General features: G+C 43.4%; 1 protein-coding gene across 9 annotated transcripts in view; it reads right to left on the bottom strand.

The window, feature by feature from the left end:
• The window catches only part of ptpn22 (protein tyrosine phosphatase non-receptor type 22), a 31,574-nt gene extending 18,203 nt beyond the window's left edge, over positions 1-13,371 (bottom strand). For 4 of the 9 annotated variants that reach the window (XM_031794488.1, XM_031794490.1, XM_031794489.1 and 1 more), the window contains exons 1-8: positions 13,082-13,370; positions 8,873-8,981; positions 8,702-8,778; positions 8,506-8,601; positions 7,876-7,914; positions 7,659-7,730; positions 6,749-6,808; positions 2,406-2,548 (exon numbers count right to left, since the gene is read on the bottom strand). In XM_031794488.1, the coding sequence (XP_031650348.1) occupies positions 2,406-2,548; positions 6,749-6,808; positions 7,659-7,730; positions 7,876-7,914; positions 8,506-8,601; positions 8,702-8,778; positions 8,873-8,981; positions 13,082-13,183 (698 nt within the window). In that variant the 5' untranslated portion in view covers positions 13,184-13,370. Of the gene's footprint in view, positions 1-2,405; positions 2,549-6,748; positions 6,809-7,658; positions 7,731-7,875; positions 7,915-8,505; positions 8,602-8,701; positions 8,779-8,872; positions 8,982-13,081 lie in introns of all 9 variants that reach the window. The other 5 variants (XM_031794492.1, XM_031794494.1, XM_031794493.1 and 2 more) reach the window with 2 other exon arrangements.
• Positions 13,372-13,575: the final 204 nt, after the last annotated feature.

Here is a 13,575-nt window from a genome sequence, read left to right as displayed (position 1 = left end):
ATTTTTCTATTGTGTTATTGACTGTACGTTTGTTTGTGTAACTCTGTGTTGTTGTTTTTGTCACACTGCTTTGCTTTATCTTGGCCAGGAAGCAGTTGTAAATGAAAACTTGTTCTCAACTGGCCTACCTGGTTAAATAAAGGTGACATAAAAAAACGAGACAAAAATTGGCAGTCGAATGGCGTTACTGAAGAGCTCAGTGACTTTCAACGTGGCACAGTCATAGGATGCCACCTTTCCAACAAGTCCGTTCTTCAAATTGCTGCCAAGCTAGAGCTGCCCTGGTCAACTGTAAGTGCTATTATTGTGAAGTGGAAACGTCTGGGAGAAACAACGGCTCAGCCGCGAAGTGGTAGGCCCTACCAACTTACAGAATGGTTGCAACACTCACTACCGAGTTCCAAACTGCCTCTGGATGCAGTGTCACCATGGCCGAGCAGCCGCACGCAAGCCTTTGATCACCATGCACAATGCCAAGCGTCGTCTGGAGTGGTGTAAAGCTTGCCGCAATTGGACTCGCAGTGGAAAAGCTTTCTCTGGAGTGATGAATTCCCGCTTGACCATCTGGCAGTCCGACAGAAGAATCTGGGTACGGAAGATGCCAGGAGAACACTACCCGCCCCAATGCATAGTGCCAACTGTAAAGTTTGGTGGAGAAGGAATAATGGTCTGGGGCTGTTTTTCATGGCTAGACTCTTTAGTTCCAGTGAAGGGAAATCTTAACGCTACTGCATACAATGACATTCTAGATTATTCTGTACTTCCAACTTTGTGGCAACTGTTTGGGGAAGGTCCCTTTCCTGTTTCAGCATAACAATGTCCCTGTGCACAAAGGACGGTCGAGATCGGTGTGTAGGAACTTGATTGTCCTGCACAGAGCTCTGACCTCAACTCCAACGAAAACCTTTGGGATGAATTGGAACTCCGACAGCGAGCCAGGCCTAATCGCCCAACATCAGTGCCCGACCTCGCTAATGCTGGTGGCTGAATGGAAGCAAGTCCCCGCAGCAATGTTCCAACATCTAGTGGAAAGTCTTCCCAGAAGAGTGGAAGCTATTAAAGCAGCAAAGGGGGGAACAACTCTGCCATGATTTTGAATGAGATGTTCGACAAGCAGGTGTCCATATATTTTTGGTCATGTAGTGTAGGTGATATGAGGGCAGCCCAGTCTCCCATGGAGAGTGAACTATTCCAAGGCAAACATGCCAGGAAGCAGATCTGTCACGTCATATTATGAAACCTTCCTATCCTCACCCCCGACTCTGGGTTAACTAACTGAGTAGAGAGGAGAGCATGGTTCTATGGCATGGGCATGCCTGATGACTGTGACTAAACATTCTGTTCCTGGTGGTTCATCTATCTAATAGGAGGTGTGGGTATGTTGTGACGCGTTCTCTATACCACGCCTGGATGCCAGCCTGTTACACAGACACTACTATTAACTGACTACTGAAGTGTTATGCCATCTGACTGGGGCTTACTTGAGTGGAAAAAATCTGTAGCAATTGGGCCTAAATTAGGATGCTAAAGACGTCCTATTATAGCCTTATTATAGAGAGCAGGGTGAGGGGATATCGTGTGTTGTGGCAAACTCCTTTTTCTGGAGTGTAGTGCAACACGACTCAAGCCTATGTCAAACATGTTGGGTAACTTTCAAAGAGGAGACCTGTGTCCACCGCTGACATTTCCATGTGTACCACTGTGGTTGCAGTGCGGAAACACGCAATGTTCTCTCTCTCGTCTTACTCATGAAAGACAGACAGCTGAGTTAAAGGAGGACAGAGCTTAAAAACACAACCCTTTGAACATTCATCATCACTAAACTCTCAGATAACCCAAGGCCTTACAACAGGTTAGCGGTAACCATGGCAAGAGACAGTAAGAGAGAGGGGGAGATGTACAAGTGCTTGTTTGACAACCCACAGTGGTCTGTTGGCCACCCGCCCACACTCTTCCTGTCTATGTGTCTAAGAGAAGGGGAAGGTGACTGAGCTTAAAGGGCTCTACAACAGGATGCCCACAACAATGTGTTCTATCCACAGAACAATCACTTTTTCATGAGATAGGACCACCCAGCATATGACTGCTTAGCATCAGCCACAAAGGAGACATATAACTGTAGAACTATTTACCATGCTTTATTGACTCTCCGTTTCTGACAATGATTCAAACTTCAGGTTGACTGTGTACTGTGTTGGTGTAATTCGGACTGATTCACTGTTGTGAGATGGTGGCTACTTGTGGTGGCTACTGTGTGTGTGTGTGTGTGTGTGTGTGTGTGTGTGTGTGTGTGTGTGTGTGTGTGTGTGTGTGTGTGTGTGTGTGTGTGTGTGTGTGTGTGTGTGTGTGTGTGTGTGTGTGTGTGTGTGTGTGTGTGTGTGTGTGTGTAGTGGGAGCTTGGAGACCTGCAGTGTATGCAGATGGGCACATCCCCATGGGCCTGGTAGGATCGCATCTCTTGCAGCAGCTCCAGGATGGGAGGGATGGTGTCAGGGACCCCATGGTCGGGCCAGTTGATATAATGCAGCTGTCTCAGGGTCCGGCACCACTTATGGAAACACCACAGAGTTCAATATTAAAACAGACAGACGAACACACCAGGAAACATGTGTACTCACGCTGACTTCCTGTTTACCCCTACCCCATGAAATCAACTCAAAGTGTATTGGTCACGTACACAGTCTAGTAGAGGTTATAGTGGGTGTGGCGAAATGCTTGTGTTAGTAGCTCCTAACATTGCAGTAAAGTGTCAAACAAGTACACAAATGAATCAAAAACTAAAATCATCAATAAATCTCAGAATGATTACAATTAACCACCCAAATAACACTGTATTAGTAACCCAAGTGCAATCTATGCGTATATATACCGAAAAGATTATACTAAGAATGATATGTGCAGCAGTAGATATATTAGAGTGAGCTATGTCAAGAATTCAGAATCTAAATATGCAGTGTGAATAAACAGTGCAACTAAAATCCAATGTACAGTAGTAGATATATTAGAATGAGCTATGTAAGGCCTCCGAGTCGGTCGTTAGTTGAATGGTGTTTCCTCCAATACGTTGGTGCAGCTGGCTTCCCGGGTTAAGCGGATTGGTGTTAAGAAGCGCGGTTTGGCGGGTCATGTTTCAGAGGACGCATAACTCGACCTTCGCCTCTTCCGAGCCCATTGAGGAGTTGCAGCGATGAGACAAAATCGTAATTGGATCGCAATTAGATATCACGAAATTGGGGAGAATAAAAAGAAGTGTCCAGCATCAAGAGTCTAAGGGCCTGGGCTGGGTTTCTAATAAGCTGACATGGAATTGTTTTAAGACGGTCATACCAAGGATCATTTAGCTATTCAATTTGGAATTTTAGGACCCCTGTAGGTCTAAAAAAGAAATGCATAAAACATTTACTTTAAGAAACATTGAATTTGGCCATACTGCTATTAGCCCATGGAAATGCATTGATTGTCCAAAAATGAATCAATAGGAAGTTTGTTTTGAAATCAAGATGCAGGCCTCCTTACTGTCCCTAGAATTTCTAAGCAAACAGCTGGAGGCTGTTTGGTCTGCCTACCCATGTCAGAGACGCAGACTCGGTCTCGACCTATTGAAGACTCATCTCTTCAGTAGGTTCTATGATAGTGTAGCCTGGCCCAGGAGTGTGAAGGTGAACGGAAAGGCACTGGAGCAATGAACCGCCCTTGCTGTCTCTGCCTGGCCGGTTCCCCTCTCTCCACTGGGATTCTCTGCCTCTGACCATATTACAGGGGCTGAGTCACTGGCTTACTGGTGCTCTTCCATGCTGTCCCTAGGAGGGGTGCATCACTTGAGTGGGTTGAGTCACTGACGTGATCTTCCTGTCCGGGTTGGCGCCCCCCCTTGGGTATGTGCCGTGGGGGTGATCTTCGTGTGGGTGGGGTTACACACTGCCACAGTGTTTTCCGATCCCTCCTGTCTCAGCCTTAAGTATTTATGCTGCAATAGTTTATGTGTCGGGGGGCTAGGGTCAGTCTGTTATATCTGGAGTATTTCTCCTGTCTTCGTTGTCCTGTGTGAATTTAAGTATGCTCTCTCTTATTCTCTTTCTTTCTTTCTCTCTCTCGGAGGACCTGAGCCCTAGGACCATGCCTCAGGACTATCTGGCCTGATGACTTCTTGCTGTCCCCAGTCCACCTGGTCATGCTGCTGCTCCAGTTTCAACTGTTCTGCCTGCGGATATGGAACCCTGACCTGTTAATCGTACGTGCTACCTGTCCCAGACCTGCTGTTTTCAACTATCTAGAGACAGCAGGAGCGGTAGAGATACTCTGAATGATCGGCTATGAAAAGCCAACTGACATTTACTCCTGAGGTGCTGACCTGTTGCACCCTCTACAACCAAATCAAATCAAATTTATTTATATAGCCCTTCTTACATCAGCTGATATCTCAAAGCGCTGTACAGAAACCCAGCCTAAAACCCCAAACAGCAAGCAATGCAGGTGTAGAAGCACGGTTGCTAGGAAAAACTCCCTAGAAAGGCCAAAACCTAGGAAGAAACCTAGAGAGGAACCAGCCTATGAGGGGTGGCCAGTCCTCTTCTGGCTGTGCCGGGTGGAGATTATAACAGAACATGGCCAAAATGTTCATAAATGACCAGCATGGTCAAATAATAATAATCACAGTAGTTTTCAAGGGTGCAGCAAGTCAGCACCTCAGGAGTAAATGTCAGTTGGCTTTTCATAGCCGATCAATAAGAGTATCTCTACCACTCCTGCTGTCTCTAGAGAGTTCCTCTCTAGGTTCTTCCTAGGTTCCAGCCTTTCTAGGGAGTTTTTCTACACCTGCATTGCTTGCTGTTTGGGGTTTTAGGCTGGGTTTCAGTACAGCTGATGTAAGAAGGGCTTTATGAATACATTTGTTGATTAAAATACATTTGATTGATATAAGAAAGTGCAGAATAATATATATTTTTTTTACTGTAGAGCAAAAAGGAGAACACCCAAACCGGTCAGACGCTACAGTTTTTATGAGAAGACCGATTTTCAGGATTGTCTCCTGGTCTGAGTAACACCGCTGTAGTTCTGCCAATTTCCACCGCGATGTGGAAGGCCGACATCAGCGGATGTGATGGATTGAGATGTAGCCCATGCAAAAAAGCAGATATCTCTAACTTAAACAAAGATGGATTTCAATGGGGGGGGGGGTCTCAAGCAGTGTTGGTTGTGAGTGAGTGAGTGGGTGAGTGAGTGGCAGGATACACGTGAGTCTAACTGGGCTAGACCGTCACCAACCCAGGGCATTAATACCTGCTCTCATAGATGGTGGCTACTTTTGTGTGTGTGTGTGTGTGTGTGTGTGTGTGTGTGTGTGTGTGTGTGTGTGTGTGTGTGTGTGTGTGTGTGTGTGTGTGTGTGTGTGTGTGTGTGTGTGTGTGTGTGTGTGTGTGTGTGTGTGTGTGTGTGTGTGTGTGTGTGTGCGTGCGTGCGTGCGTGCGTGTGTGTGTGTGTGTGGGAAAGTGGTGCCACACTAATAACCCATCTTCTACAACCACCCAACTACATGTGATAAAGTGAAAATCTGAGGCCCACACCCAACCCTAACCCGCAAATATAGAAAATGCGCAATAGGCTACAGTCAAAGACTGCATAAATATTTTTGGGCAGAACTGATTTAGATATGTTTCTGCTTATAGTTTCCCACATTTTGATAGGCAATTTTTTTGTCAACTTGACAATAATTAGATAGATGCTGCAATCTAGTTGACACCAGTGAAGTTTACTCTGTCATCTTTCGCAGACGTTTATAGACTGGGGAGAAAATAAAAAAACAGGGAGGATTTTCTGGTTGTCAGGAAAAAGAAAGCTGGGAAATACACCCAACGTGTTTCTGATAAGATTTCAGTTCGTCTTCGATGTGGTTGAAATACTTTCAGCTTTTACGATGCTTTCATGATGATGACAGCACCTTTACAGATGGTATCTAACTGAGCATTGCATTCTCTCAAGATTCAGAAAGAAAGAAATCTATTTCTTCACTCCTGTTCCCAAGTAAACATTTTGCCTATATTTGGTGTATAATTTTATTGCAATAAATGCTTAATATTAAGGCTGTAGCCATATTTGCACAGGACTAGTATTACTAGAGAACGTTGGTTATGTATTTATTACCCCAGAATGTCCGTTATTCCAGAGGTGCAATATTTTTTTATGATGCATTTGGCGATGTTCAGATCATTCACAGAACACATATAAACAGAAGCATTAACTGTGAAAGTTGACAAATGTAGGCCCTTCATGTATCGGCTATGCGGAGCACTTATTTCAATTCATCAAATCAGTTATTGTTTTGTCAAAATCGAAATCAAAAACCTGTCAAAATTATTTTTCTCAAAACACAGACCTCATGGCTTGTTTTTTTCTCTGACATGCACTCAACGACACCTGCGAGGGTAAAAAAAAACACGCCCTGTTAAGAACTCTTTTTATTTATTTAAATATTTTTTATATATATTGACTTTCAACTCTCACTCCACTTGCTACATTGAAAGTCAATATATATAGAACATATTTAAATAAATAAAAAGAGTTCTTAACAGGGCGTGTTTTTTTACCCTCGCAGGTGTCGTCTCCTTCAGGATGTAACAAAATATGGAAAATGTCAAGGGGTCGGAATACTTTCCGAAGGAACTGTATGTCTTGTTTGCAGATTCTTCACATGGCTGTTTCTAATTATCACTCCATCTCAGTTTATAATAAGGGTATAAACAGTTCTTACATTACGATAGGTCACCCTCAAGTTTCTGCACACATAGTCCCCTTTACTTTCCTCTGAGTCCTGTACACAAACACACAGAGTTGGCAGTTTAGCATTCTTTTCACACAGAAAACCTGCAGACGCTTTTCTTTCTAATTTGGGAATAACATTAGTTTACTACATGTACTTCACACATGAGGGATTATTAATGTTTATGCATATTTCAGGCATATTTGAGCAGAACCCTATAAATTAGAATCCCAAAAGGAAAAAGTACTAAGCACATCAAGGGACTTTTGTATATGCCTGTATCTTTTTGTATCTGGCTTTTCAATAAGGTTGTATTCATCTACCATTCATGACTACTACTAACTGTAGTGTTGATAACATAGTTATGGTGTCAATGGCGTGGGTACTGGGAGCGGAGTCAGGTGCAGGAGAGCAGAGAGTTGTGAACAGGCGCACACTTTATTGAGGCAGGAGAAACCAACAGACTCACGCCACTGCGTCAAAACCTCCAGCCAATGCAAAAGTGCCAACGCGCAAACAGTCACAATAATACAGTATAAACACAATAACATACCTCGTGAAATAAAACACGGAATAAACGCATACCAGTAAAGCACGTCAACATAGACACGTAACACGAAACAATCTCACACAAAGACATGATGTGGAACAGAGGAATAAATACATGTAGTGTGATTGGGGAATGAAAACCAGGTGTGCAGGGAACAAGACAAAACAAATGGATACATGAAAAATGGAGCAGTGATGGCTAGAAAGCCGGTGACTTCGACCACCGAACGAACAAGGAGAGGGGCCGACTAGAGGGGCCGACTTCCGAAGGCCGGTTGTCTTGCGAGAGGACAAGAGAACCAACCAAAGCAGGAAGTGGTCAGAGAGAGGGAAGAAGTAGCCTACTACTCACGCAGTAAATAGTAAACGGGTCACAAACAAATGGCTCCTCTTGTTTCTCCGGCCAGTAGCGCTCACACTTTTTCTACAGAAGAGTATGTGGGTCACATTACAAACAATCTGTCTTCAATGTGCAACAGGCTACAACACTGACCTAATATTTACCACAGTCTATGACTATGAAATGCAGTATAATAATATAGTAAACATGAGCATAGAGAGTGACTTACCCTGCCCATCTCATACTCCCTGCAAGCCATCACTATGACCTGATAGAAGACAAGATCCCTATCAGTGCAACATCACCAGAGAGAGAATTACAGGGGGTTGTTCTACCTCAAAAAGCATGAAAAATAGGATTTCAACACCCACCATCTCAGATTGTTCTGAAATCGTGGATGATCAAACAATACTCAGAGCCACAGTTCTATACTACTTGTCAAGCATAGAGAACTGATAATATATCTAATCATCAACAACAAAAATCAAATCTATTTACTCGTTGTTGGCGTGAGGTATGGGGGGGTCAGTGGATGTCTTACTCATTGTTAGAAAAAGGTTTGGTCCAAATTGGATGTTTTATACTATAATTATTGAATAATATATTAATCATATGAATTAAAATGTGTTAGCTTAATTTTTCAGATATCAACTTATATTTCACCAACATAATGTTTCAGGAATGCTTATCCGATCTGTTTAATTACAGAAACAATTTCAGAACAATCTGAGATGGTGGGTATCATGGCTTGCTGAAATGTCATGGAACAAGAGAGAGAGAGAGAGAGAGGGAGAGAGAGAGAGAGAGAGAGAGAGAGAGAGAGAGAGAGAGAGAGACTGACAGGCAGACAGAGTGGTACCTCTATGTTGTACTCCCAGAGCATCCTCCAGAAGTCCAGCACGGTGTGGGGCAGAGGGCCCTGAGTGGCAATGTAGGCCCTGGCCCCTGACACTCCCTGGGGTTACAGAGCATATGGTCACACACCCTGGGACTCTACTGCAGATACTCTTCTATTGTGTCTTCTATTATACCAAGATCAAGTCTCGCCACCCTACCTTGATGAAGCTGGCATTGATGTAGTCATTGTCATTCTTAGAGGTGGTAAGGGACAGCTTCACTCTGCTGTGGTCAACTGAGGTGAGATGATGACAGTATTGTAGTGAGGACTGCATAAATATACCACTTCAAACCACTACATTAGATTGTAACTGTAAAATGTGACTTACAGGGAACAATGTCCTTGTATCGGTTCTTCTTCACATTCTCCTGCTTCTCCGCTACTTTGGTGGGGTAGGTTTTGTCAGTGCGGTACTTGGTGGACTGGCGTTTGAGCCTCTGCAACAGTGAGAAGTGAGGAAAATAGAAAATAAGATATTAGGCATATATTTGCAGGTGCAGGAGGGAAGGGGTTATCTCAGTCTATCACCCAGACCGGTCTGGCTAAATGTAAGGGTGTCTAAACACCTTGTTCCTCTGGGGAATTGGAAGTAAGAGATGAGATTGCAGTTGTCACAGTTCCTATGTCTGAGTCTAGTAACTCTTCAAAGGGTTCTCTTATGGATTCAGTTTTAGATTCTAGATAGCACCTTTGTTTCTGAGTGTAGAGTCAGTGTTATAATCACACCCATGTACTGTACACTCGGTGGGTAACACTGTGACATCACACCACTGCCAAAGCTTAACATCAGTTCTGGCATAGTCATTAGATTACTGGAAACATACAGTGCCGGAAATAAATAAAATGGGCTACAGGCTACAGTCAAAGACTGGAGAACGATTGCTTAATAGGTGTTGCCTGATTTAGATATGTTTCTGCTTATAACTTCCCAATTTAGGTTGGCTATTTGTTAGTCAACTTGACTATAATTAGATACATGTAGCTTCTCTTTTGTCATTACATGTTGCCCTAGAAAACTAAATAAACCCTTACTCAACAGAAAGAATACTGTAATAGATCGATAGAATGAACACTTCAATCTAGTTGACATCTTTGAAGTTTTCTCTGTCATCTTTCACGGTGAAAAGATGTTTAGGGACTGGGGAGAAAATACAATAAAGCAAAATGTCCAAATGACATCAGTTTGACCAGTTGTAAGGAAAAAGAAAGCTGTGAAAACCACCAAACCTGTTTCTGATAAGATTTCAGTTCGGCTTCAATGCATATTTTATGTGGTTGAAATACTATCAGCTTTTATGACAAAGACAGCACCTCTATAGATGGTATCTAACTGAGCATAGCATTCTCTGAAGATGCAGAAATAAATAAATAACTTTCTCCACTCCTGTTCCCATGTCCAAATTTTGCCTACATTTGGTGTATAATTTCATTGCAATAAATGCTTAAATCTGTAGGTGTTAATATTAAGGCTGTAGCCATATTTGCACAGGACTAGTATTACTAGAGAACGTTGGTAATGTATTTATTACCCCAGAATGTACGTTATTCCAGAGGTGCAATATTTTTTCATGATGCATTTGGCAATGTTCAGTTCAATCCCACAAAAAGTTTTAAAAAAACATTCACTGTGAAAGTCGATACGTATAGGCCCTTCATATACAGTGCATTCGGAAAGTATCCAGACCCCTTAAATTTTTTAACATTTTTGTTACGTTACAGCCTTATTCTAAAATGTATTCAATTGTTTTTTCCCCTCAACAATCTACACACAAACCTTGTGAAAAAATATATATATCACGTTTACATAAGTATTCAGACCCCTCACTCAGTACTTTGTTGAAGCACCTTTGGCAGCGATTACATCCTCGAGTCTTCTTGGGTACGACGCTACAAGCTTGGCACACCTTTATTTGGGGAGTTTCTCCCATTCTTCTCTGCAGATCCTTTCAAGCTGGATGGGGAGCATCGCTGCACAGCTATTTTCACGTCTCTCCAGAGATCGGTTTCAAGTCCGGGCTCTGGCTGGGCCACTTATTCAGAGACTTGCCCTGAAGCCACTCTTGCATTGTCTTGGCTGTGTGCTTAGGGTCATTGTCCTGTTAGAAGGTGAACCTTCACCCCAGGCTGAGGTCCTGAGAGCTCTGGAGCAGGTTTCATCAAGGATCTGTCTGTACTTTGTTCCATTCATCTTTCCCTCAATCCTGACTTGTCTCCCTGTCCCCGCCACTGAAAAACATCCACACAGCATGATTCTGACACCTTTAGGTGCCTTTTGGCAAACTCCAAGCGGGCTGTCATGTGCCTTTTACTGAGGAGTGGCTTCCGTCTAGCCACTCTACCGTAAAGGCCTGATTGGTGGAGTGCTGCAGAGACGGTTGTCTTTCTGGAAGGTTGTCCCATCTCCACAGAGGAACGATAGAGCTCTGTCAGAGTGACCATCAGGTTCTTTTTCACCTCCCTGACCAAGGTCCTTCTCCACCGATTGCTCAGTTTGGCCGGGCGGCCAGCACTAGGAAGAGTGGTAGTTCCAAACTCCTTCCATTTAAGAATGATGGAGGCCACTGTGTTCTTGGTACCCTTCCCCAGATCTGTGCATCAGCACAATCCTGTTTCGGAGCTCTACGGATAATTATTTCAACCTCATGGCTTGGTTTTTGCTCTGACATGCACTGTCAACTGTGGGACCTTATATAGACAGGTGTGTGCCTTTCCAAATCATGTTCAATCAATTGAATTTACCTCAGGCACCTGAGCTGAATTTCGAGTCTCATAGCAAAGGGTATAAATACTTATGTGAATAAGGTATTTCTGTTTTTATTTTTAATATGTTTGCAAAAATGTCTAAAAACCTGTTTTCACTTCGTCATTATGGGGTATTGTGTTTAGATTTATGAGGGGAACATTTTCTTTAACACATTTTAGAATAAGGCTTTAAAGTAACAAAATGTGGAAAAAGTCAAGGGGTCTGAATACTTTATGAATGCACTGTATAGGCTATGCGCAGCACATCTTTCAGCTTATGTAATTAGTTGTTTTCTTGCTCAAACCATGAGCAACACCTGTCAAACTCTGACATTTCTCTCAAAACATAGGGATTTCTATTCGCACGGGACTAGTATTATCAGAGGTCTTGGAGTTTGCCAAAACAGTATGTTATTCTGGTTAGTCAATGTCCAAATTTCAGTTTCCATTTAACACATCTAAACAGTAGGCTACAAGTCCCCTGACATATTATAGGCCTATTTGAAGTCCCGTCATGTGACTGTTGAATTTGTATAGAGCCTCACAATAATCACACATAACATAGCCGGCACTATTATCTTCCTCTTTTACCACTTCCCCAAATCTTTACTAAACATTACTTTTCTGGTCCTCCCTTCTCTTTATTTTCAACTCTCCTTTTGCAGCTTGTGTCTTATTGAATTAAACATCGACAATGTCCTTTTTGCCTCCGCGGATTGACGTTAACTTCTTCTGCCCTTCCCAGAAGCTTTGTTTGGCGATTGGCTGTGTAGGCTATTTGGCGCGCGTAGGCTATTTGGCGCGCGTTGGCTACAGTTAAACCCTAACGTTCAGGCTTATGCAGTTATACCAGATAGCCTAAAATAATGAAAGAAAAACATCAATGTAGACTATATAAATGGCACAATAATTACATTTATGGATTTTTTTAAGGTATTGCTTCTCTTTATTCAACCCGCCTGGCACCCACCCGCCCTTCAGCCACACAATGTGCATGTGTGTATGTGTGTGTATATGTGTGTGTGTATATGTGTGTGTGTTTATGTGTGTATGTGTGTATATGTGTGTGTGTTTATGTGTGTATGTGTGTGTATGTGCGTACAGGGTGGTGAGGCGGGGGGGGTTCTGCATCCGTAACATCAAATTTGCCTGTCGATCATCTTACTTGTATGGGGGCCTTCAGAAACAGGCAGCAGTGCAATAAGAGGAAGCTCATAAGCAGTAGTTGGGGACTGACTGACACAATCCATACAGAAACATCCTATACAGAAACCACCCATACAGAAACCATCCCTACAGGAACAACCCACAGAGAAACAACCCACACAGAAACAACCCACACAGGAACAACTCACACAGAAACAACCCATACAGAAACAACCCATACAGGAACAATCCATACAGGAACAACCCATACAGAAACAACCCATACAGAAACAACCCATACAGGAACAACCCATACAGGAACAACCCATACAGAAACAACCCATACAGAAACAACCCATACAGGAACAACCCACACAGAAACAGCATGTCTCTGAACATGGCGTTCTTTTGTGAAATTCTTCTTGTAAAATTGGCAGAGTTCTGCTCAGTGGAATAACAGTATGGCTTATCACAACAACACTCTCTCTTTGTCCACACACACTCACATACAAACAAATACACTCCCTCACATGCTCTTGATGTTTAGACAAACTGTAAACACACAGCATCACAGGACAGGCCAACTCATAAGACTAAATCCACTTTTTTATACAGTGAGAAAAGTAATCAAATAAATAGATGAACTCACTGAGAACTCCCCTGTGAAGCCACTCTCCGCTTCCTCCTCCTCAGCCTCCTTTCTCTCCACTTGAGCCAGGAAGCCCCTCAGTATCCAGGCTTGCTGCTCCATGGCTGGGCTGTTGGGGCTACGCGTGTGCTGCTGCTGCCTGGCATGTCAGGACACAGAGGGCCACGGGACCATGGGACAGGGGGCCCACCGTCAGGGTTCGGGTGGCTGGGGGTGTCTCTGTTCCAAGGGGCCTGGTGAGAGGCACAAGGCACTGTCAGAGCTGTTGTCAGTTCAAGGAGGCAGCAGCAGCAAGCTAAAAGGTTCTGTGGTCAGTTAAAAAAAATATCACCACACCCCCTTGTGTCTCTCTCACTGGGTCCTAGAGCCAGCCATGCTCCACTGGGTCCTAGAGCCAGCCCTGCGAGAGAAAGAGAAAGATAGAAAGAAAGATACAGTGAGAGAGGCACAGACACAAACACAGAGGGAAAAGGGAGATAAATGTGCAGACACAT

This window comes from Oncorhynchus kisutch, linkage group LG17 (genome assembly GCF_002021735.2).
Source record: "Oncorhynchus kisutch isolate 150728-3 linkage group LG17, Okis_V2, whole genome shotgun sequence".
Classification (NCBI taxonomy): Eukaryota; Metazoa; Chordata; class Actinopteri; order Salmoniformes; family Salmonidae; genus Oncorhynchus; species Oncorhynchus kisutch.
The sequence above is the reverse complement of the archived record's forward strand: the minus strand, read 5'-3'. Positions and strand labels throughout refer to the sequence as shown.